The sequence below is a fragment of the Chiroxiphia lanceolata genome, chromosome 5, assembly GCF_009829145.1.
Source record: "Chiroxiphia lanceolata isolate bChiLan1 chromosome 5, bChiLan1.pri, whole genome shotgun sequence".
In the NCBI taxonomy this organism is placed as follows: domain Eukaryota; kingdom Metazoa; phylum Chordata; class Aves; order Passeriformes; family Pipridae; genus Chiroxiphia; species Chiroxiphia lanceolata.
The window spans coordinates 37,032,077-37,057,220 of NC_045641.1; the positions used below are offsets into that span (position 1 = coordinate 37,032,077).

General features: G+C 41.6%; 1 protein-coding gene across 2 annotated transcripts in view; it reads left to right on the plus strand.

Annotated features, from left to right (window-relative positions):
- Positions 1 to 19,705: 19,705 nt before the first annotated feature.
- The window catches only part of TRHDE (thyrotropin releasing hormone degrading enzyme), a 208,332-nt gene continuing 202,893 nt past the window's right edge, over positions 19,706 to 25,144 (plus strand). For both annotated transcript variants that reach the window (XM_032688741.1, XM_032688742.1), the window contains exon 1: positions 19,706 to 20,581. In XM_032688741.1, the coding sequence (XP_032544632.1) occupies positions 19,773 to 20,581 (809 nt within the window). In that variant the 5' untranslated portion in view covers positions 19,706 to 19,772. The remainder of the gene's footprint in view (positions 20,582 to 25,144) is intronic.

A 25,144-nucleotide genomic window follows, 5' to 3' on the forward strand; every position in this document is an offset into this window, starting at 1 on the left:
ATGAGCCACCATTACCATGGAAGGATGAGCCATATAAATCTCTGCTTTGTGCTTTGTCAGAAAGGAAACTGCTTGAGTTCAGGCTGCAGCATCCTTGTTGCTGATGATGCATGACGTCAGACACATGGAGCCAGTTTTCTGCTTCAAGATCCACTTTGCAGGATTGCCCAATTGCACAACATAACTTTTCTTTGGAACTTCATCAGATTTGAGCTGACAGTTGTCAACATGTGAGATGTGAAGATGGAGCCTCTATGGTAGAAGTTATAAATAGTTTCTTTTTAGGCTAGAAACTGTACTTTAATCAGTAACACATAATACTTCAGTGAAAGGTGCACCTTGCTTCCAGGAAAGTATTTTTTGTATATTATCGTATCACATGAACAATGTTTATATCGTCACTGAAAGAGTACTGTCAAGACCTCATACTTACAGAGTAAACCCTGTGCTTTTTTTGCACATTTGAAAATGATTGTGTTTAGCTATAATTTACATTTAAGACTGAAAACAAATGTTTGAGATATCTGAGCATGAGTTTTTTGCCCTCTTCACATTTCTAAACTGAGCAACATTGTTGGCTGAGTGAGAGGAAGACTAATGAAAGCTTTGCTGGTAAACAGGGATGAGCACTGTTCATCAGCTTTTAATTCATGTAATTGCTAAGGAACTGACAATAATATATGTGTAACCACTTAGTGATAAGTAGAAAACAGGTAAGGATAAAGGTATCATATGTCTTGAAATTGCCATGAAACTAATACATAAAAGTACTCCCACACTGCAAATGTCTATGTATACAAATGCTCTGAATAGATGCTCAGGCTACTATAAAAAGGATAAATTCTCAGAATCTACAGAAGACCTCATAAGAAACAGGTCAGAATGTGGAGCTAGCTAGTGAGGAACTGTGCAGGAGAGGGAAGTCCAAATGGCACGTCTTACATCTCACAGTTCTTTCAATACTTGTTTTTCTTAAAACGAGAAGGACAAAAGTGGATAGAGCCTCCAGCCAAGGTGTGTGAAACAGAGGGCCAACCCTCCTCTCTTTGGAGGTATTGAAAGCCACATGTTCATATGCAGGGAGAGAATATTACCTTATGATTTATTTTGGGAGATATGGATCTGAATCCTTTTTGGGAAAACACATGCTCCAGGGAAGTGTTTAGTATCAAAGTTTTGAGTATAAGCATATAGTCTGCACTTAAATTACTCTTCGGTACCCAGGCCAGAGTCCCATGAGCACAGAGATAACAACATTGCTAAGCTGACTGTAGCAGTACTGCAGCAAATCTATGGTTTTGACTGTAGTATAGTTGTCTTACTTCCTCTGACACCTCTTCTGGAAGATCTGTTGAAGAGAAGTAATTTTTGGTATTGTCATATGAGAAGAAAACTCTCTGTGCAGGAATAGTTTTGACAGGAAATTGTAATGTCCATCCTCAGCCTTCTCACAACCTCTTCTGTCAATCCATATATTATTAATAGAGTTGTTTTAACACATTTTATACATTTTTTCTTTCAAGACTTTTATATCATTTTGATTGACATTAAGGTAATTACAGAAAAAAATTCTAAACCATTTCTTAAACATAAAAGAAAGTTCAGCTCTTTTTAATCATGCCTACATATTTGAAGATAGATGAACAACCTCTCCATAATCCTGGAAGCCCTGTAGAACATCCCTTTCACCGCATTCTTTTAGATCTGTAAGGAATAGTTAGGATAACCCTGTGTAGATTTAAGCCTTTGGAAAGAGTTTATTCTCCCCAGACATTACTGATATTTATTTTTATATTTTTAAATTTCAAAAGCAAAGGTCTTGTTATAGTCAAGTATAGTTCTTCCAAGCTAAACCTGACTAACATTTTACATTGTAGCACAGTGTGGAAAGAACAGAAATAAATAAATCAGCTGGTAAACCATTCTCATTCATTTTACATAGTACAAAACAAATACAGCTGCCATTTCCTAACTTTCACTGAAAATAAATTGAAAAAGTGTATCATTCTTTAACCTAGCAAAGAAATAGAGAATTGCCTAATATTCCACAATGCACATTACTTATGTAATATATATTACAAAGGGGGAAAAAAAAGAACAAAGGTGTGAGACGAAGTTGTAAAAGTGGATTATCATATCCCAGAATGATAAAAGACTCATTTGAAAAAAAAGAGAGAATAAAGAGGAAGGAAGGAATCAACTAAGAGTATTCAAAATAAATAGCAGTTGTTTCTATCTTCCTACACTGCTTTGCAGCTACTGTATGAAGCTGATAGCAGGGTAGGTGGGTGTTGTAAAAGTCCAATATTGGAATTGGCTCAAAATCTCAGATTTCTGAAATACTTTATAAAACTGAAGCATTATTTTTCAAGGATGTTGACATAATTATGTAGACTTTTCATCTGGAAAGTAAAAGAAACTTACTATCAATTTTCTTCCAGCTCGGTGGATTGAAGTTACAAAAGTAAAGCAAAGAGTAAGCCCCATGCTCCTTGTCAGTGTGTTCAGGTGCACATGAAGCTTTGGTAATCCAGGTGAATGAGCAGGGTTGTGCTACATAGAACATCATAGTTTTTCCAAACACCTACATAGAACATCATAGTTTTCCCAAACACCTGACCTCAGTCATGCTGAGGACAGTTTCGATCTTCACTCCTCATTGATCAGACTAAGCACTAAGCCTGGTAGTTTGATGAGTACAACTACATGATTTCATGCTTGCCCTCCTACTGTCTGATCATGCCAACAAAACTAATTCCAAAAGCAAAGAGACAATGATCAGTTTACAATGTCTCCTCTGACCCACGGAGTTTTGGACCAAGCAGCTATGCAGAAAGACATCTTAATTATTTTCATTTGACCCTTCTACTACTCTGGTTCATCCCAGATTCTGTCACTTTGTGACTCGTTACTACTGAAATCTCTAAGAATTGCATAATCACTATTTTGGATTTCAAAACCAGCGCAGTTGAGAAGTTGTCCATCTTAAGGGCTTCAGCTAGCCTGTGCCAAAGGATGGTTTTGATGGCCAGCTGACATGTCCAGAGTGCTGACAGCTAGTGAAACGTGCACTAGTGAGAAACCTGATCACAAAGATAAAGGGTATTTTATGCAATTTGCTTATACATTAAAACCACTGTCCAGTTTTCCTTGGAGCAGCTACTGATTACACATTAATTGCCCTTTAGAAAAGATCATTACCAAAGGCTAATAAGGTTTAATGCTGCCGAGGAGAAAACACTTCCTGTAAAATATTTTTTGATAATCAAGATATAATAACTTCCTTTGGAAAAAAATTGGCAGATTCTGTATTTAAGGGAAAGTAAAGAGTTGCATAGTGTTCAGGTTCTTCAGAGGACCTCAGGAGACACAGGACACAGATTATATTCTACTTTGTAGTAGCCTAATTGTGTCAGATTACATGGAGAAATAAACAAACATTTTTTCATATTATGTACCTGACAAGCATCTATTATAGCATCCTCCAGAAGCAATTTCCAGTGATCTGTATGTTTGTGCATAGTCTTACTAAAAAGTAAAAGAAATTGGAGAGTATATTTGACAGATAAAATTAGAAAATTAATGGACACGGATAATCCCCCCAGATATTCAGAAAAGGTTTATGAAGAACCAAATACAAAGGCGCAGGAGAGGAAATACTTCAATTTATGAAGAGAAAAGTGAATGGTACTACTGGTTTGCTTTTGTATTCCTTAGCATCATTAACTTACACACATTCATATAGTAGCTCCAAGAAGTCCTAACCAAGACTGGAACAATTTTATGTCAAACCCTTTGTATATACTAAATCTGACACAGTTTGATTCTCCTTTCTTCTCCCTCCTCCCCCAAAATATCTGTTTATACATTGTACTCAGAATTAAAAGCACACAAATTTTAACTGAATGCTAAATACTATTTCCATTACAATAATACTGCTTTGTCCATAGAGAGCTTTATGGTCACATAATGTGAATATTTTCCTGGTTTGTGAACAAAGGCATAGAATAATTTTGTTTTCACTTTAAACTGTCTGCTATTCCTTGTCGCAGTCTTGGGAAAGTGTATGATATAGTTCATACTTTTCCTCAATTCTTTTCAAATACAAGATTTAAAGTGTGTGTGAGTTGGGTGTATCTGTGCACACTTTAAATGTCATTATATGAAATTACGTGCATGACTGTTCATTTTGGAGCCACCGACAAAGCTCAAATTGATTTTGAACTTTACATCTGCCATAGGAATGCATTTTAACAGATGATGGAGAAATCTGCAATTTAATTTAGTGGCTACTTTGTAAGTGACAGGTCTTATATCTGCTGGAAATGATGGTGTTCAGGATATATTGTCAATAGAATCTGTCCAAAAGGATGTATTGTTTTCTTTGTATTTAGCATATTCTACCCAAGAGTATATTTTTTACATAATTTCCTTAATTAATCTTTATCGAACAAGAAGTTATTTGCAAGAAATTATTTTTAATATTTGGCACTGGGTAAAATACTCTTTTAGATGATGATTATTATACTTATCTTCAGTTTGGGGAGGTAGTACAAGAAGACAGCAATAAAATAAACTGCAGTCTGTGATATGCCTTAGATGTGGCATTGATTATGCAGCTGTGACTTTTCCATTGTGCCCCTGTTCCTACCACCCAGTCAAGCTCTTGACAATAATAATTCAGGTTCCCTTTCTATTTCTACAAAAAGCCTTTTGGCTCATCTGGCTTCTAAACAGGTGTAACCCTTTTTTCTGTACCACATTATGCACCTTGCCAAGGAGAGAAAGGCTGATTCAACTTTCCTGTCAAACCATCTCTTTTAAAGCGGTACCTTTGAAAGTGAGATCCAATATTTTGCTCATGTGGCTGGTCTCAAGTTTGGGAGGCAACAGAGCATTCCTGGTTATCCCAGGAATAAAATTCTTAAGCTTTAGTGCTGACATGGGAACATGGAATTTTTTTTCTGAATATCTCACTGAAAAATACGTATTGTGTTTCAGGTATTTCCAGTAAATTTGACCACAGATGAATAGACTTGTCATGGTTTTATTAAGGTGGAATTATTGATATGACAGAAGCTTTTCAGAAGATCAGTTCTGAGGTTTTTATTTGGGAAACATTTGCTTTGAAGTAAAAGGGACTTCAGCCCATGCAGAAACTGAAAAACCCAGGTTCTTCCTGTTGATATGTGTTTATCTTCTGTGTATTTGGGCTGAAGCCCTCCCCAAAACCTACTGGGAAGTTTCTGCTCTGGGGAGCTACCTCAGTGTCAGTGCCTTTCTGTGCAGGCCCCAGTAATGACATCCTGCAGTGCCATTGCCCACAGCCAACAGAGCCACATTTTTTTGAGGAACGATGCCTTGTATGTCCTCTGTTTTGGTTCTGTCAAGGTGGCTTCCCAGGATGTTTTGAATTCCTTCTGATTCAATGACTTACTGATGGACAAAAGGCCATCTCATTCTATTTTCATTCTTTCCATAATATTTTTGATAGCAGAGGGCCTAGGGACAAATGTTTTGCATTGGAAGTCTGGCCTCTGAACTTGTTGCAAGTTGGTGTGTGTGGATTTTTACACCTGCATAGACCATAGCTAAATATGATGAATGTTAAGACTGAGGCTTATGGAGCCAGCTACAAGGCTTAGCTGGACCACTCCATGTGGAATGAATAGTGGTTACATGGATCGTTCTCTGGTTTTAATCTAACTGATTTTAATTACACAATGTGGGTGCAAGTATGGATGTGCTGAATGGATAGATAATAATAATTAAAAAAAATCACCAGTTTATTCTTGTTTCTTTTTAGTTTGTTAAATCTCTACTGTAGCTGTCATGAGCCAAGACTGTGTATTCAGTACACCACATAGGATTTCATTAATCACTTCTTAAGCTAAATCTAGGCCTATTTTGCACGTTTGATCATAGACTCAGCCTATATTTGTGTTCTTGCTTGCCTGTTTTCCACTCAACCAGCACCTTCACTTTGCTCCTCTCACCCTGGACTCAATCTCCAGTGCTTATGCCATGAGACTTGCACATCATATGAACAGTGATCGGCTGCCTCCAGCTAAGGCATGGGGGCCTGACTTGCTACCCTATGCCCCAACCATTTGGTGATCAACCCCATGGTTGTAACCAACTGCCCAGGGGTGTCACATCAGGAAGCATCCTGTGGGCTGGCAGGGGTCTCAGCTAGAGGCAGGGGACTGGCAGTGGTCATTCCCTGGCAGTGGGGTGAAGGTTGGCTGGCCTTAGCTGTGGGGCCTCCCTGTGTCCAAATCTTAGCTCAGCACCATGATCCAGCTTCCTCAGCTCCCAACCTCAGCCTGGCCAAACAGGCTGTATGGGTACATCCCACTCATCCGAGAGCACATGCGGTTGTGACACCGTAACACTTGCGCCACTACAGCCTCCTCTAGGTTTCTACCATACAAGCTTAAAAATTAATAACTTAAAGAAAACAAGGGAAAAAAATAATTTAAGGAGCTTTTGATGAGGCCAGCTAATGTGTTCAGCTATCCAGAAAGGGAAGATTATATATGCAAGCTACAGAGAATGTTTGCAAACATTGTTGTTAATGTGCACACCTTATCAACATACATTGATTTTATATGCATCCTTTAATTTAAATAGCTTTGATTTTCTGTCTGGAAGACAAAAGAGAACATTAATAGCCATCGTTTACTGAATTTACAGAGCTGTGCATTAGTTCCTCTAAAATGATCTTCTGTTTGTTATGCTTTAACTATTAATATTTAAAAGAATATTACAAATACTGGAAACCTGAGTCATGTAGACATTATAGAAATAAATTGCATATTTGATATTAATTTACCCCATTACTTCCTATCATCCTCCATAAAATTGTATACTTCTTGCAAAGCTACCAATAGCAATCTCTGGGTGCCAGTTTATTACCTGTATAGATATCATTATTCCCCTGTGACAGCAAAGTCAAATTCAAGGCATTTTTCATAAACTAGGAAAAATTACCTTTCCAGTGACATATGACATAACCTTCAACTACTAAATGGATTCAAGAAAAATTCTCCTTTGGAAAAAGACCTTGCACATGATTTGTGAGCCTTAAAAATATTTCTTGAGAAAGTTAATTCTGAGAGACAACTGAGCAGTGTTTTCTCTTTATATTTAAACTGTACTATGGTATGATGCATTTCAGAATCAAAACTACAGAAAAAAAATTCGCTTTGCTATATTTTTGCTGTACAAAGACGGTTAGGCCCTTGTGCTGAGATCTGAGGTGTCATTGGAAATCTCACATAAAAATTTTATTTGTAAATGTCACGTTATGATTTTCAGCACTGAGGTGTTCCAGGAGATTGATGCTGTGATGAGTTGTCTGAGGAATGGAGACTAAAACCGAGGTGAGATATCTGGACACTGACAGGGAAGTTAAAGTAGGATGAAGTGGTTGAAGCAAAAAGCATCAGCTTTGGGGAGGAGAGGAAGACAAAAGGGTATTCGTAAAAAGAAGACACTCCTTCCAAAATCTCACCTGGGTTTAACCTTCCTTCTGCTGTTGGTAAAGATGTGTCTGTAAAGCCCATTGGCACCTGGACTCCTTCGTGCTGGCCCATATGTGGGATGATAACCTACAGATGCTCCTAAACCTCTCAGTTACTGAGATGCAATGAGTACACCATGCCTGCCCGTAGCTTAAGAAAGGGTTAATAAACGGCTTCATTACCTCCACTAGCTGAGATCAAGCTGTGGATCTAAACCAGCTGCTGTAAGAGACAGCTGCCTGGGCATCATGGAGCAGCAGTGAGGCTGCAGGCTGCCTTGGAGAGGCTTCAGGGATACAGGCTGACAGGACTGGTGGGAAAAGCTATGTGGAGAGGAAGACTGTCAAGCAGGGAGCTAGGAAGTTGCAACAGAAGGAGAGGTATGGAGGGATGATCTGCTATTGCTTGCTCTAAAGCTAGCAGGAAAGAACAGTTATGGAAATCCGTGCTCCCACTTGAATGGGTTAGGCTAATGTCTGAAGTTAGAGTAGGAGCTCATAACTGAGTTTGCAACCCCTTGCATGTAATGGGTGTGGCTTTGAGCTGTTTGTTATCTGTGAGGGATGGTACCACTATGGTAGGATAAGGTGGCATGGGTTGGGGATGCTTGTCTTCACTGCAAGCATGTACAGCAGGCTTCTGCTGCTCAGAGTAGGCTTACACTGTCTTAGTGACACTGAGCTGTACAGTACAGCTTGGTGCTCTGCGGAGACCCTGAGGCTACCTCTGATGACAGCTCTGTGTGACAACTGTGTGGTGCTTGCTCTCGCACGGGTAATCTTGCTGAAAAACATGTTGGAACAGTCTGAAAGCATGGTGTTTGAAGCAGCTAAACCTGCTTACCCCAGCTGGATCACAGCTCTTCCAGGTGATGCTTCCAGGTGCTATATAGACATATCAAAAATACTGCAAAGGCAAGGCTCTGGTGTTTGCTGAAGCAGGGTGACACTGCTAGTCTTCTCTATCCTGCAGTCTAGGAAAATTAAGTTTGCCATCTGCATATCCATATAATGTTAAAATTGGAATTTCCTGGGGTCTGGAGAACTCACATTTCAAATAAAACTGTACAAAATTGTTTATGTATATAACTTCTCAAAAGCAAATTGAGCAGCTTCTTCAGGAAGGGAGGTATATGAGAAAACATCTGTCTGAGGAGTGGGGCAGGCAAGATGGACACATCCCTGAAAACTGGGATCTGGATTCTGTCACTGTTTGACTCGTGGGACCTGGCTAGTTGTGAGCGTAGCTGCTGGTGAGATGGTCGGACTGCACCCAGCTGGGGCTGAGGGGCATCACACTTGGTGTGTCTCGTAGGAGACTGGCCTGGCAGAAGCATAGCTGGTGGTGCATGTATATTGTTTCTGATGCAGCAGAGGCTAAAAACCCCTCATAGAAAATGGAATGTGCTTCTATTAAGTACTTCCCCAAAATAGTACAAGGACCTTCTGTGTGAACAATGGTTTCAGTCCTGGGTATCCCATTACTTTTTTCTTTAGAGTATTTGTTTTATGCCATTACACTCGCTCTCACCATTTAAACTTCACTGATGCTTTTTCAGAATTTCAAGATTCCATGTGTATAAAACCGCCCCCAAACATATAATCAAATCCCATTTTTAAGCATGTGGCCATTTCTCAGTCCAGCAAGTGCAACTTTCAGAGAGGCAGGTTACCAGTGTACGTCTTCTGGTGCTGGTAACTATGTAGAAGCATCTGGTAAATGATCATAGTCTGGTCTATGTGAAGGTTTGGGAGGGAAAAGAGTGATAAGAATAACTGATGCATTGTGGAGTCATGCAGAGACAGCTGTCTCTACAGCTGTATCCTCAGTAGTTGCTGAGATGTGAGCACAGGGTGAAACCTCTCTCACTTGTTGTGTGTCATTCTTCACTCAACCTGATTGCAACTCCTTTCTCCCCTTCGTCTTCTCAGTAGAGAAGCACTTTCCCATCAGTGTTTTGCAGTGGGTGGCTTTTCAGCTCACAGCAAATTTTGGAACATGATAGGCTATCCAAGACATTGCTATCTCAGTGTTTTCATGAGATGTAGCATCCAGACACCATACAGTCATTAACAGCTCTTTTCCTCAAAGGCTTTTGCACTGTCTGGAGGGATGACGTTAGCAAAGGGTACAGGAATACGGGGGTTACGGAAGAAGGCTGTGACTGTACTGGGAAGTCAGTTGCTGAGTTTTCTACAGTCTGGGCTAGTGAGCTGCCTGTTGGACCATCCTTCCTACTGCTTGAACTGAATTTACTGTGTTTGAACTTATTTAAGACTCAGAGAAATTGCTGGACACCTCCCTACTTGTCGGTAGGAGAGTTTACGGGGCTTTTCACCCTTGGAAAATGTCACTGAACCTCAATGGCCTACTGGGCATATGCTCCTGTGCAACTCCTTTCCATCTAAGTAATGGCTATATATGATCATGGGAAACTGCATTTTCCACTGTGTTATATTTTCTATCACTTGTTCTGATCATATATCTTAAGGATGAAATCTGATTTCAGTACAACTCAAGAGCTACTGTAGGAAAAGATACATTTCTGGAAGAATTTGTAATGTGAAGTTAGAACTCATTTTGCTAGGAAGGCTTTCTGCCTAAAGTGGTGGCTCTTTCTCAAAGGCAGTTTCAATGCTTTCCCCCTGCCCAGCATTGCAAGAGAAGTTCTCAGCCTTGCTCTCTGGTATGCAGAGGGATAACATGTTTGCAGACATGTACAAAGCCTCCTTGGGCCAGAGAGAGTGGGGGAGGAGAGAGAGAAGATACAAAAAGCCTTGGAGGAGGAGGGGCTTTGCCTTTTGCCCGTGGGGCCCAATGCATGCACTATCATAAAAAAGTGGTCCTTGCATCTGAAAAACCCCTTTTTTTTAATCCTTCAACAGCCTTGGCATTCTTGGAAAGAATACCTGCATATGGTTTACCTTACAGCTACTATTTAAAATCACCCCTCTCCTTACCAGCAAGATTATCTGATATATGACTACTTGATCAAATTTAAGAGATTTTCAGGGATGACGTATTTTCCTTTATAAATCTGTGTTTAGTAAGAGAGAATGCAAAGGAGCTGGCTAGCTAAAAACCAGAATTTGTAAGCTTAAAGTGCTTTTAATGTGTATGCAGAATAAAATGAAGATGTTTTATTTGGGGGCTTATAACATAGAAAAACTTCTTTCTTGTAGCTTTCAAAGTTGCCAGCATTAAGAAAACCAACAAAATTATTAATAAAAGTAACAAAGAGGGCTCTTTAAAAATTAGATATCACAAACATTCTCTCTGCTCCTTTCAAGAAGACAAACTGGCCATAATTCCACTGTCCATAATTCCTTCAAGTAATGAATGAGGATGTGTTTGTGCCATTCTGTAAGGTGAGGGGACAGCTGAGTTATTAGTGCGGTATTAGAAAAAACTTATTGTCACCACAGTGCAGCCAAGTCTTGATCTGAATGTCCTTTGCAGTACACATGTCCCCTGACACTTTTAATTTTTAGATATGTTTTTGAATTTCTGTGCTTTATCAGGAGAATCTGAAGCTGGTGTGTGCAAATCCACCTAGAATTTCACAAGCATGTATGTTATGATGCTGTATCTGCTCATTTATCTTTTCTGAAAGTAGGATTAGTGGGAGTTTACAATTATCTAGCTTTACTTCTCTTGAAAAGGTGTTGCAAAAATAATGGCAGTAAGATACAGAAGCATTTTTTTTGTGGCAAAATCACACAAGTCAGAGGTTGCCACTTACATTTTCCAAGGTAAGTTTGATGATTATCCTGTAAATGAACATTGATTTTTTTTTTTTTGTAGATCCCATTACTTTCAATCCCGGAGAGATTGTCCTGTCTTCTTGCATACCTATTATAAATGAATAGAAACCATTTTCTTCATACATTATTGGTTTTTTTCCTTAAAAAAGAGAAAGTCTAAACTCCTAAACCACAACCTCCTCCTTTCCCCATGATGCTCTGAATGCCAGATCCAATTATTTTTAGTGCAGGAGAGATTTTTGTGCTTTCATAACTGGCTGACCCACAAGGTGGCACTAAAGAGAAAAGTGACAACTTGGCTAATAAAAAGTGAAAACCAAAGGCAAAATACCATATGCTGAATCAATATTATTTTAATTAGGAGCACGCTTCCTTTATTGTCAGTTAAATTTTATTTTGTGAAAAGCCTTAAAGCAGCAAAGATGGTTCATTGCCCCTGTCCCACATCAAAAGTTAAGTTTTTAAGAGAATGAATGAGATGTAGATCATCTACTTATCATAGCTCCAGAATCTTAAGGAGGATAATTGTGATCAAAATGTAGTTAATTAATTTTCTTCTCTAAGGAATAAAGGAATTCAAATGAACTAAAAACTGAAAATTTCTTTTCAGTCATTAGTCATGTTCGTAAGAGATATGACACAAGGAATTATTTATCATCTACAATGTGAATGAATTTTCTACTGAAATGTTTTGATTGTTTAATCTTTCTGCCTTTGCTGTTCAGCGCTCTGGTCTTATTTCATAAACAAATTATTTGAAACAATAGGGTTCTGTGATAACGAATTTTATACCAACAGGGGTTAAATCTTCCCACTTTGATGATGGGTATGAATTCTCACCAAAAACATCTTAATTGTGAAACTCCTTTTGAGATCCCACTTATACGTGAGTGGTCAGATTAACACTTCTCTAACAAGAAAGTAGCAGCCATGACTGTTCTTGAGACTGATGACCTGAACATAATGAAAAACATTGCATCTGAGTAATCTCTTTATAGCCAAAATAGCTATAATATTTTTAATCCCTACAAGACGTGTGCCTATGGCATCAGCACCATTAAGGGCGATAGGGGGCAGGAGTTTACTTGCAGAGGCAAACTCAGAATAGTACCAATGCATTAAGAAAAAAACCCCTTATAACTATAATGAAATATTTTCTATGAGTTGAGTGATGTTACAGAATACTTGGTAGTGTGCTCTGAGGCCCATCAAATGATCAGATATATTGGTAATGTATTTTGATGCTTAATGAAATTGCAAATTTACAATGTGGAAATCAAGAGTGACCCACAGGTAGCTTGAAAGAACGAAATCTAGAATTATTACTAAGTAGGATATTTTCATGTATTTCAAACATAGGTTAAAGTTTAAGTGCTGCTGATGCATTTAGATTAGTTTTATCACTGTGAACAGTTACTTGTCTTGTTTTTGGTTTTGTTTTTTAATCAATAACTGGTATTCTACATTCAAAGACCTTGTTCGATTGGTTCACATTATTCATTGTGCAAGGAAATGGAAGTATCCAATCCTTTGGATCTCAGTAAAATCAAACCCAGACGAATTTTGGCCAAGAATTGCACTGAGGCAAATGATCTTCCCCAGTCAGCTGAACTCCTCTTCCCCTTCATAATTTGCCCCCCCCCCGTTTATGACTCCCCTTTGGTACTTGCTCCATTTTAAAGGCTAGCCCAAAGAAAGCCATATTTCAGCGTGTACCAAAGTGCTTTGTTGTAATCAGTTATAAAATCACAGCAACCTTAAACACACGCTGACCTTTTCCTTACAGTCTTTATTCAGAGAAAATTTGGGATCAGTCAGCATTCGGACTAAGGAATCTCACAGTGATTCTGTTTGTAGATGCTTGTGATTGTTTTTACAGATCATTCTTCTTGAAGGATTGTTGTGGACTGTTTTTCCCATAGCTGTTAAATTTTGGCTACATTTCTGCAAAAATTGCCTATTTGATGCTTATCCAAGACATTTGGCAAATCACAAATCCCTACGGTATTTTGATTGTGAAGATCAGTGTAGGTGATCAGTGAAGAGTGAAGGTGAAGATCAGTTCTTATCCTTACAATTATTCAGGGAGTCTGTAGCAGGATGCAAATGGTTACGGTGGAGCTGACAAAATACGTTCACATATTCATATAATGTCTACTGGACACAAATATGGGCCTGAGGCAATTGTAAAGCACAGGTATTCCTGCATAAGTTGGAATGCTCTAGCTTAGCTGAATCAGGAGTCTTGTGACAAAACATCCGTATTTTTGCCCTGGGAATGGGATACTGACAGAAACAAAAGAGCATGGGATATTTATAAAGCTTTACAAAATGCAATAAACTGTACTGAAATCTTGTATTGAAATCCAGTACCAGAAGTCTGTATTTTAGAGTTAAATGAATGAAGAGATTATCTACAGATGTTTTAAAAAATGTGGTTTAATCTAAATTTTAATGGAAGTAAACACTTGCCTCGCTCACTACCATGGTCCTTGTATTTTTTAATGAAAAAGTGCAGCAGATAAGACACAATCTAGTCGTGGAAATGTTGGTTCCTTACATAATCTGGAGTTTCCATAAATAGTTCTTCTTCTCCCCCTGAGACTAACTTCTTACTACTAATTGATTCCAATTAGCCAGTTTTAAGTGTAATTATTCAGTGAAAGAAACAAACAGTATTATATCTATGCTATGCATTCCACTACTAACAACATGGCATTATTGAACTTGTGGAATTGAAATGGTTCATGCATGGGAAAAAAAGTCTTCAAGAAGCTGTGTTTAAAAACGCTGAAAAAAATCCTCACATTGTAAAGATATTGAAATATACTTTAACTAAAACTTGCTAGTGGAGAATGAGGATACTTGCTTTCCTTCTTAAATTACTGCTGAAATGAAGAAAAAGAAATGAAACAAAGAAAAGAAAAATCAGTTGCTGAGATGTGGATAAATATGAAAACAGAACATCTGGGGAAAAGAATATATCTCAACCACCTAAATTGAAAATTTAAAATGTTTATTTCTCATATGAAAGTAGATATTTTTATCCTAAAACTTGAGAAAGAAAATGCTGAGTTTTGGGGGAAAAAGAGAGTATTATGACTTTGTAGGACACTACTGAGTAGTTTAAAAGGATTGAAATATAAAGGAAGAAAATTTCACAACAAAGGGTGGCGATGGTATGATTTCAAAGCACAAGGTGAATGGGAAGCAGCAGGGGGTCACTGGAGGCCTGGTGGTGCACAAGCAATGCTCTATTGATGCCTCCTCTGATGTTCCTTCCAACTTGAGAGGTGACAGAAAACAAAGAGGTGATGACAAGACAGAAACGAAGGAGGTGAAGAGAAGGATCCAGATTACTAGGGAGCCTCTCTATCCTGTTGCAAACTTCCAGCTTCTCATTAGATAGGACTTTACTCACAGCACAGACCAGCACCAAGCCCCTTCCTTATATATCTGTTCCTTTAGAAAAGGAAAACCAAAACCTGTCCAAGATAAAGCCTTACCTAGTCATCTGGACATCTCTAATTATAAACTAAACATAAATAGCACTTAATGCCAATGAACTCAAGGAAGAAAGAAGGTCGTTTATAGAGGTGACATGCAGGTGAAGGAGCAGAAAACGACGGAAGGAATGTTGCTTTTCTTTGTATGTTTAAGCCAGCACAAATCACTGCGTGTCAGCTTGTTTTACAATCTAGTGTTTTCACTTTTAATTAGAAAGTCTTTCCCATAGCATTTTTCTTAGCAGCAATTTTTAAACTAAACAGAAGGTGTATTCCCCAGTGCCATATGTTAAACCTGACATGTTACCGAAAATGTCTTCTGGAAAAAAAACCAAACCAAATGAAAACCAACCCCAAAACCACTAAAAGTCGGACCACTGTCCCAATCCACTTCCTTTAGCCTATTTTTAAGCCTCAAGAGGACTCATCTGTCCTCTGTATGGCATCACTTCTTTGGGGAATTAGTCATAACTGAAAAGCCAGTGATGATGGACCGATAATTTCCTCTTTGCTTTGCTGGTAACCTGTGTGGCTTGGAAACAGTCAGCCAACTTGGTCTTTAAGTAATAGCCACATGGATCCGTGTCTGTGAGAAGTGAATAGTTCATAATACTTTCAGAGGTCACCTTATTGATGTTTTTTGACCAATATGTTTGCAGGCTATGAATTGTAATCCACTTTAGGACTTAAACAGGACGGGTTAAGACCTATGGATAACCTTGACTTTGAAGTATGCAAGGGGAATCCAACTATGACCAGAGAAATGCCTGAATGAGGCTGAAAGGATCAGTGGAACACTGACTGATGTGGGCTGATGCAGTATTTCCCCCCTGTAATTCTTCCCAATATAAATTCTTATTGATTTTTGTCTTTGCATAGAGGGACATCTTTTGAGCCCCTTACCATATTTGGGATTTTTTGTTTGTTTTTTGTTTTATGTTTGTTTGTTTGGTTCGGCTTTTTTGTGAATGGAGTCAGTATGATAAAGTCTGTCTGTAAACCTCTGCTATACCCAGATGAATGAAGGATGGATCACTCAGGTTAAAAAGCAGCAATAGTTGGGTTAACTCAGAAAACTGTAATGTCCTGATCCCCAGTTTGGCTGAACTGTACCCAGCTGCATGATATATAGTGAGGTTGCTCATTTCCAGAGTTTTTCTTCCAAGACTTTAAAGCATCAGTGTGAATACTGAGAGGCGCTGTGTGCAATCTTAACATAAGCTACAACTTTATGGGGGTCCCTCATCAGCTCTTTACTAGCCATGCTACAAGGTGGTATAGAATTGGAAACTGTGCTGTATGAAGTATATACGTTTCTTCTGATACTTGTCTAGGGAGGGCCATCTTCACAGCAATTCTGTTAAGGTGAGACATACTCATATTTTGTATGAGTATGTGAAACCCTAAGCTATAAGCTCATAAAATGAGATTGCATACAACATGTTGATGGCCTGCGGGAAATTTTGAACAACAGGGAGTCATCATCAGGATTTTACTGAAAAAATGATCAATGATCCGATGTATTTTCCAACAGTCTTTGCAGAAAGATCAAAGGAATTGCAATCCACATCTATGTTTGTAACTGTGGACAAATGAAAAACCAAGAATTTTCCCCAGATGTACACACGTTGTTTTTTGGGAGCCCCATGCCTTTGTATTTTCTCAGCAAAAGGCTATATATCAGTCTGTACACAGAACTACATGCAGAGAGTAGCATTTGAGAACAAATTAGTAAGTTAATACCTCCCTTGACCTGTATCTGGTCAAGCTACGTTTTAGAAACCTGTCATTACTAATATGAAGAAGAGGTTAATCTAGTAATGTGAAGTTTTAGAATGATGGATGAGTTGAGGGACATGAGCTATTTAACACAGTACCTAGCTGAACCTTCTTATTGTAAGTCTCCAGACTGACGAGAAGCCCAAAGAGAGGTGGAGAGAGGTTGGAAACGTCTCACTGCTCCGTTTGAGCAATGACGAAAGTTGGAGGTGAATATAAACAGCCTTAACTCCCATCACTCATGCTTTATGCCAGTATTTTGAGTGCTATTTCAACTTGGCTTAAAAAGAAGTCAGCCTTATGGCTTCTTACTAGCATGCACCTTAAACCTTTTACGTACCCTCTCCCAGTACTGGCCCTTCAATTTATAGACCAATATTCTCAAAGCTAACTTGTGTGACTGACTCCCTTGGCTGAGGTTGTTATTTGTACATCAAGAAGGCCAGAATGATGTACCCGTGCTGTCACACACACAGTGGTACATCCCCCTTTAAGTGGCAGGGCTAGTTAGCCCAACTGCCTGCCACTCACTGCTTTTCTGAAAAGGCTTCACAAAAACCTTAAACTGTGAAAGCTGTAACTATTCAGTTGTATTTAATTAAAAATGTGGTTAAAAAATTAAAAATATTTATAAATGACACATACTGTTCCATCGTATTCTAGGCTACTTCTACTCTTGAATCACATCTTTGCCTGAATGTCTCCATGCACTGCTGATGGGAACAACATAACTTAAAAATCAAATGCAGAGAGCGATAGAGGGAAACACTGCCTATCTTACTAATGCCTGATACTGACAGCTTGCATACAAAATCTTAAAAGCACTCAGACACTTCCTTTTGTGCCCACTTTTAAAGGGTTTAATGAAACATATAGAAACTGACATTTTAAACCTGTAGCTTTAGATGTTAGTTTGCTGTGTCAGTTTGTTTCTTTTTTTTTTTTTTTTCCCCAAATCACATAGCAATAGTTTTCTACCTTTCTGCCTCAAACTTTAGTCAGTAAATAATGAAGGCTATTTTCGGATAATAAAACGTTTTTGTTCTTTGCCCTGTTGTAACAGGTGGGCAGTCAAATATCACCAGAGGAAATATGTGGGAATGCCAGTTATGGAGCAAAATCTTAGTCCTTCTAGGATGTACAAACGCAATTAGCAAGTGTATTACCATACTTAAAATTTAGTTAAGATCACAAACGTTTTTTAGACTCTGCTCATTTCCTTCCAGGGACAGTAGAGCTAAATACAATCCTTCTATAGGAATATATAAGGCAATATGAGTATATACGGAAGGTAGTAAATTCCTTATATTTAAACTAGTAATCCTTAGACAAAATTGGTTTGAATGATGTAACATTTCTAGATGTCATATATTCAGGGAAAACAGATCAGGCATTTCCTCTTGAAGTGAAATGGCTAACACATCACATTTCATGAAACTCTGCAGAATTGCTTGGCTTATGAAAGAAGTGTAGGACTTGATTTTTATTTTTTTTTTCTTCACTATGGAAAATAAGGCCTTTATCCTGCAAATTGTTATGTATGCATTTAACTTGACGTACAGCATATATTCCTGTAGATTCCACAAGACTGAATGCCGTGGATAGAGACATCTGTAACTGCTTACAAGACTGGAGCTAAAGAGCTTCAAAAAAGAAAATGAACAGAGGCAGGTTTTGACGTATGCAAGCAAAATAAGGGGAACAGAGGTGCTTTCAGACATTGATCTACATCCTCGCTGTATATATTAATTCTGTGTTTCTGCAATCCCTACACGCAAAAGTTTGGGGACAGGTGGAAAAAGTGGGCTGACTCAGTTTTCCAGACCGGGGCTCGCTCCAAGGGCTACTCAAGCGAAGCGTTGCTGTATTACCCCAGGCAGCATTTAACATATCCTTAAAATCCCTCCAGCTGAGGAGCGGGGTTCAGCACTGGCATTCCTGGGTACGTGGAGTAACGGTAAGGGGATTTCTGAGAGTTCCAGCCAGGGCTTACGGAGCGATTTTTTTCTCGGCATATTAATCCTATCGATTTAAGTAGGAGTATTTATCCTTTTCTGAGCTCCATCCCCACGTTAGTATGACAGCACTATTGTCGTCCAAACACGTAGTCGGCGGCTCTTTATTAAGTCTCTATAAATACGACACAGTAAGGGCGTTCAATATTTATGTGGCGAGCACACGCATTTGCGTGTAATCCCGGGCAGTCCTGCGGCTCAGAGGCTTTGCAGCCGCCCCGTCCCCGGCGGCTGCCCGGCCCTCGCTCTCCGCCCGCCCCGGCCGGGGCTCCCGCCGCCGCCTCAGCGACCTCCCCCGGAGCCGCCGCGTGTGACACACCGGAGAAAAGCCTCCCTCATCCCCGCGTCGCCCCCGCCTCCCGCCCCCGCCCGCTCCCCCGGGGCGCCGCCGTCACCGCCGGCAGCCGGAGCAGCCGCTGAAGCCGAGGGGCGGCGGGGCTTGCCCGCCTCTCCCCCCTTCCCATCCCTTTCCTTCCTTCGCCTCTCCCCAGTGCCTATATATAGCCGCCTCTGCTCGAGCCAGGCGGGAGACTGCTTTGTACCTGCAGGAGACAGGAAAGAGAAAATAAGAGGAGCCGCGAGGAGCGACTCTCTGGAGCCCGACCCGCTCGCAGGAAGAGGAGGACGGGCCCGGCTCGCGCCGCTGTCCGGTGCCACCGCTCCGGTGCCGGGCGAGCCCCGCGGGGACGGCCCGACCTGCGCGGCGGCGCCCCCGGGGCGCGCATGGCTCGGGTGCTGCTGGGGCCGGGCGAGGAGCCCGACCCCGGCCCCGGCGGCTCGGGACGCGGGGAAAAGAGAGCTCCCTGCGGTCGGCGGTGCTAGCGGGGGGGCCGGGGCGGCAGAGCCCTCCCCCTTGGCGCCGAGGTGTGCTCAGCGGCATGTGCTGAAGTGCCCCGCAGAAGCCGCACAAGTTGCCTGCGCGGCGCGGCGCGGCCCCGGCGGCCGGACGGCGGAGAGCGCCCGCCGCCTCCTGCCCGACCTGACCCGACCTCGTCCCGTCCCCCCGACCGGGAGCCGCTCCTCAGCGGGGCTCCCGGCGGCCGGGGTGATGCGGCTTGTTGGGAAGTGAGGGGCGGTGCGTCCCACCTGGGCTGAGGGCCCCCCTGCCTCGGAGCCTTCCATGCTTTCGGGGCCCCCTCGGGTGGCGGCGGCCTCGTGGGAGGCGAGAGCGGCGCTGCCGTGATGGCCCTGGAGGAGAAGCGGGAGAAGCGCCCGCCCGTCACCCCCATGATGATCGAGGAGGAGGCCGCCTTGCGGAACGGCAGCCGGGGACTGACGCCGGGACCCTGGGCCGAGGCGGCGGGGCCAAGACCCCGCACCACGGAGCGGCATATCGCCGTGCACAAGCGGCTGGTCCTGGGCTTCGCCGTCTCCATCCTAGCGCTGCTGGCGGTGACCATGATCGCCGTGCTGCTCAGCGTCCGCTTCGAGGAGTGCGGCGCCGCCGCCGACGGCCCGCCGCGGGCCAGCGGCAATGGGAGCCTTTCGGGGGCGGCCCGGCAGCCCCCCGGTGCGGGGCAGCCCCCCGGCCAGCCAGAGGAGGAGGCGCGGGGCGGGGAAGCGGCGGAGGAAGAGGAGGAGGAGGAGGAGTGGCAGCGGCGGCAGGAGTTGCCGCCTTGGGCCCGGCCGCGGCTGCCGCGGCACCTGCGGCCGCTGCACTACAACCTGATGCTGAGCGCCTTCATGGAGAACTTCACCTTCAGCGGGGAGGTGAACGTGCAGCTAGAGGTGCGCAACGCCAGCCGGTACATCGTGCTGCATGCCCACCGCATGCACATCGAAGCAGTCCGCGTGGCCGAGGACAAGCTGGCCGGCGGCGTGCGGGTGGCCCGCACCTTCTTTTACCCCCAGACACAGGTGTTCGTCGTGGTCCTCAACCGCAGCCTAGAGGTGCAAAGAAGTTACAACCTCAAGATAATCTACAACGCCCTCATCGAGAACGAACTGCTGGGCTTCTTCCGCAGCTCCTACGTTCTCCACGGCGAGCGAAGGTAGCGGAGCGTCCGTGTCGCCAACTCGGTCCGAAGTTGGCAGCCCCAGCGCCGAACTTCGGGCGGGGCGGCGCTAGGACCCGGCGGCCGCGGAGCTGCCAGGCGGGTGATGCCGCGGGCTCCGCGCCGCCCGGCCCCGGCGGTGCCGCCGAGGGGCGCAGGGCTGTGCCGGCCGCCCGGGCAAGGGCTGCGGCGGGGAGGAGCGGCCGCCAAGTCCGATCGGTCGGTCGGTGAGCACAGGCCGGGCCTCGCCTGCCGCTGCCGCCGCTCGCTGGGCGTCCCCTTAAGGCTGGCGCTGGCAGGGCGGAGCTGCGGAGGCTCTGGGGGACTGCGAGTCCTTGCCCGCTCCGCACCACCGGCTGGTGTCGGGAGAGCGGCTGGAGGGCGCCGAGGCTGAGGGGCTGCGTGGGAGCGAGGGGGGCGGGCGGAGCTGCCGCGATCTGCGGGGCGGACCGGGCTGGGCCGTGCGGGAGGCCCGGTCGGGGTTAGCCGGGGCTGCTGGCAGGTGAGCGGAGCGCTCCACCTGCGCGCCCGCCGGGGCGGGGAAGGCTGCGGGTCAGGAGATACCCCAGTGCAGCCTGGGGACGGACGGGGATAACGAGCCAACTTCCAGGGTGGCAAGAGTGAAGCAGACCATCCGCTCGGTCCCTGTCGGGGCAGGCCCGGAGAGGAGACTCCGGGTCTGTTTAATAAACACTCCGTGTTTGGCTGCCGTGTGCCCTTGTGTGACAGAGCTTTGCCAGCAGCGGGACTTCTGTGCTGGTTTGATTTTATTATGTTATCTGAAGGAAAAACGTGGTGGGATGTGATTGCACGTAACGTGAATGCGTTTACACCTCTGCAGCTGAGTCGTTGCAGGTTTACACCCTGTGACCGGGCAAACCTGATTAGTTTTCATGCAGAACAAGATTCAGTATTTACTCATATTGTTATAGCCCCTTGGGTTCCTGTCGAGGCCCTTGTTATGGTAGGCAAGGTCACTGTGGAGGCCCCCGTTTAGGCAGTTACAGAGGCTTTCTTTTTTAAAGTAGTTTTCTAATCACAGTCAGGCTTTGTAATAGAAAAGAAAGGCGGGATGGGCTTCATGGTTCTGACATGGCTTATCATTTTAGAATTAGTTTATTTTTAAGCCATCCTTTCTTGAAACATCTGTATGAAACACCTGCAGTGACAGGTTTTCTCTTCCTGAATCTTACTGTTTTATACTGCAAAGTGAAACAAAGAGTTTATAGTTGGAAGAACTGGGCAAAAATACTTAGTCAAACATGAAAAGCATCCTCACCAACTGAATTAAGTCAAAAGTCCTTTTATTAAACCATATTTTCATTACTGTGATTACTGAGAGTTTAAACAGTCTGATGTTAGAACTGCAAGCAGAATTGAAATTAAGTTTTTGCAGTTTGTCATCAAAGTGAAATAAAATGGAAATTTGAAAAAATATGGTTGTAGGAAAAGATGCGGATAAAATGTCTGTTATCACGGATGATTGAATGACTAGGACAGTTGGGAGTTCTTACAGACCTGTATGGAAATAGGCAAATCAGAAAACAAAATACTGTTAACAGCAGGGGGTATAATTCACTTTACAAATCCAAGAAGTTATTTAAGCAGATATTATTCTTGTGTATTTAGACTTTGTAATTGAATAGGAGTAATTGAAATGTCGAATAGGTGTGGCAGTGACATTTTTCCAGAGTTACTGTACTATGCTTCAATACAGATTCCCTAGTTAAGATTTAAAAACCACCACCAACAAAAAAAGGTCCTTTCACTTTTTCAGTCATCAGAGTAATTTAAGACACAGGGTGGAAGGCAATATAAAATGTGTTTCCCAGTATTCTGTGTGTAACTTTTCAGATATGAATTGCTTTGTTTTTAATACACTAAGTATAGTCATACAAGATCTAAGGATAGATACCTTACCTTATGTAAGGTAGCATTGCTATATTGAAATCAATGGCATGTGTTTTCTTTACATCAGTTCATTTATATTTCTTTCTGTAAAATGTTTTTAAAACTGTAATCATTGCGTGGTTATAGTTTCAGGTGTTAAATAGAAGTAGTGTTTTTCAACTGGCACGGGCTTAATGACTCACTGTAGTATAAAGTGAATAATACACATTCTAAAGCAGGGAACTTCTTTGATCAGTGTGCTTTTACAATGTAACAATTTGCATTTTTATTAATAACCCATTTTTTAATGTAATACATATAACCATTTGTGGTCCTTAAATGTGGACAACTTCTATTATGATAGACAGACAGGCTTCTTGCATGCTCTGGGAGAGTTTGGTGTTCCAGCAGGGCTTTAGCTTTTGACATCTTTGTATCTGATTAAAATACAGTAGCCGCGTTACTATAAAAGGGTCCAAACTATCATTTTTTTCACTTTTGTTGTACATGAGGAGCTAATAACTCTGGGTAACTGTGAGGTATCACAAACATAGTAATGCCTTCACTTTATGATTTTTTTTCCCTAAAGTTAGTTTCTGTGGTCTTCACAGGTGAAAGTCATAAATCAGTCTGAAATGTTGACAGCTGCATAAAAGCAGCTTCTGACTTAAGTCTTTTCTACTGTATTTAGGTGTAAAATGCAAGTGATATGCTACAAATTTACTTAGCATTATGTGCCAGAATTTACTGGTGCATAATACAGACATATAATACAGAGGTACTGTAGAGTACTGTAAAAATATGCAGGCATAATTTAAGTGAACATCAAACTGTGGCATAAATGAAAAGGAAAAAAAAATTCTTACATCACAGAAACAAAACAAACAGACATTCTTTTGTCTTGTAACAACTAAGATGTCAAAATAGATAGGTTGTTGAGGAAACGTGTCTTCCTTTAATAGATGAGATGGGATTAAAGCAGCTGTGAAGTACTGCTGTGGGTATGCTGAGAAAACAGGCTGCAAGCCTGTTATTTCCTAAAGTAAAACTTTTTATGGTCATATTTTTGGGAATTGGAGATAAAAATGTTGGTGCCCAGAGTGGTGTGTAAAGAGATGAATGAAATACTCAGCTTGCTCTTCAGTTTTATTATGGTATACAAGTTTGCTTGTTTTACTTGAACACAGAGAGGAGTAGATAGACAGAGACAATGTTTTGGGTTTAGTTTCTTTGGTTTTTTTAAGTATAAATGTTTAGTTTTTGGGAAGCAGTTTTAACTTTTTGTTTGTTTTGCTTTATGACACAGCAAGCAAATTGATGTTTGATACTAATGCTCGTGTTATAAATATCACCGTTATTGGTAGTTGATGTATTTTTAGTATGAAATATTGACCACCCAGTGTTTGCCCAGTTACATCTATGTGGATATATAGCTACCTGTCTGAGAGAATACAGATGATGAAGCGTTTATGAGGGTTATCAAGTTACCAGGATTTATTACCTGGTGAAGAGATTGTTTCAATGGCCTAATGAGTATTAAATATAAAAGTATTAAAGAGGGAGGCTGGGGAGGGAGGACAAGGGAAAGATTCCTTATTTGGAGAGTGTCACAGTATAAATGGTGCTCCCCGAGTATACATTTACATGTACGTTGGAGCTCATTAAAATTGTTAATTTCAGAGGAAAGTTCATCATTCTTGCTTTATTAATAACAGGCCAGTACAGTTTTCCATGCTCACTTGAGGGTTCTGTTGATGTCTGTAGCTGCTTAGAGTGTGCAGAATCAGGTCCACTTGAAATACTTTGTATATAAATTAAGTTGCTTTGCTTCATTTAATTGGCTGATTTGGCTTTGTTGCACTAGTACAAATCCACTGATAATATGGAATTTTTCTGGATTAACACTGGAATACCTGGCACCAAATTTTAACCTTAGATTTAGCAGCCTTGTGCAGAGTTATGGTTTTAGTAATCCATGTTTTGTAACGAGACAAGAAAAATGTGGTACGATGAATTCCTTCAATAAGTACTAGCCAAAAAAGGCTTTTTATTTTAGACTGATCGTAAATGCTTCAGTGGTGGAGAATTTTTTCAAATTTTTAAAATATCATCCTTATTTGAAAGAGGTGATAATTCACTGGAAAACATATATCTAGTTCTACCAGGTGCAGATGCGCTATAGCAAGAAAAAAGTGTAACATTTCAATAAATTTATTTCTTCGTTTTCTCCAAAATATGTGTAAAACCTAAGAAGTTTTAGAAAAAGTTAATTAGATACTTCACTTTCTGTATGGGCTACCTATTTTCTTCCTCAGTGTTAGAGCGTATCACATTGCAAAATAATGGTTATAGACTGATTAATAATAGGTGCCACTGTTTTCATTATATCAAAACTGTCCATCCATCCTCTTCCCTCAGAGGAATAACAGATGATTAGTCAGCCTCTAAAATTTTGATAAATGTTTGCCTGGTATCTAAAATTGGCATGGGTTATTTCCACTGATGGGACCTTGGAACGTAAGGACATGAATCAATACTACTTAAAAAAGCCTGTGTATGTGCTACCTTTACAGTTACGTAGTTGGCCTATGGTACTTTTTTCCTTTTGCATGCCTCTAGAAAATACTTTTATCAAACCCCATAATTCAACCTTTGAAGCATAACTTCTTG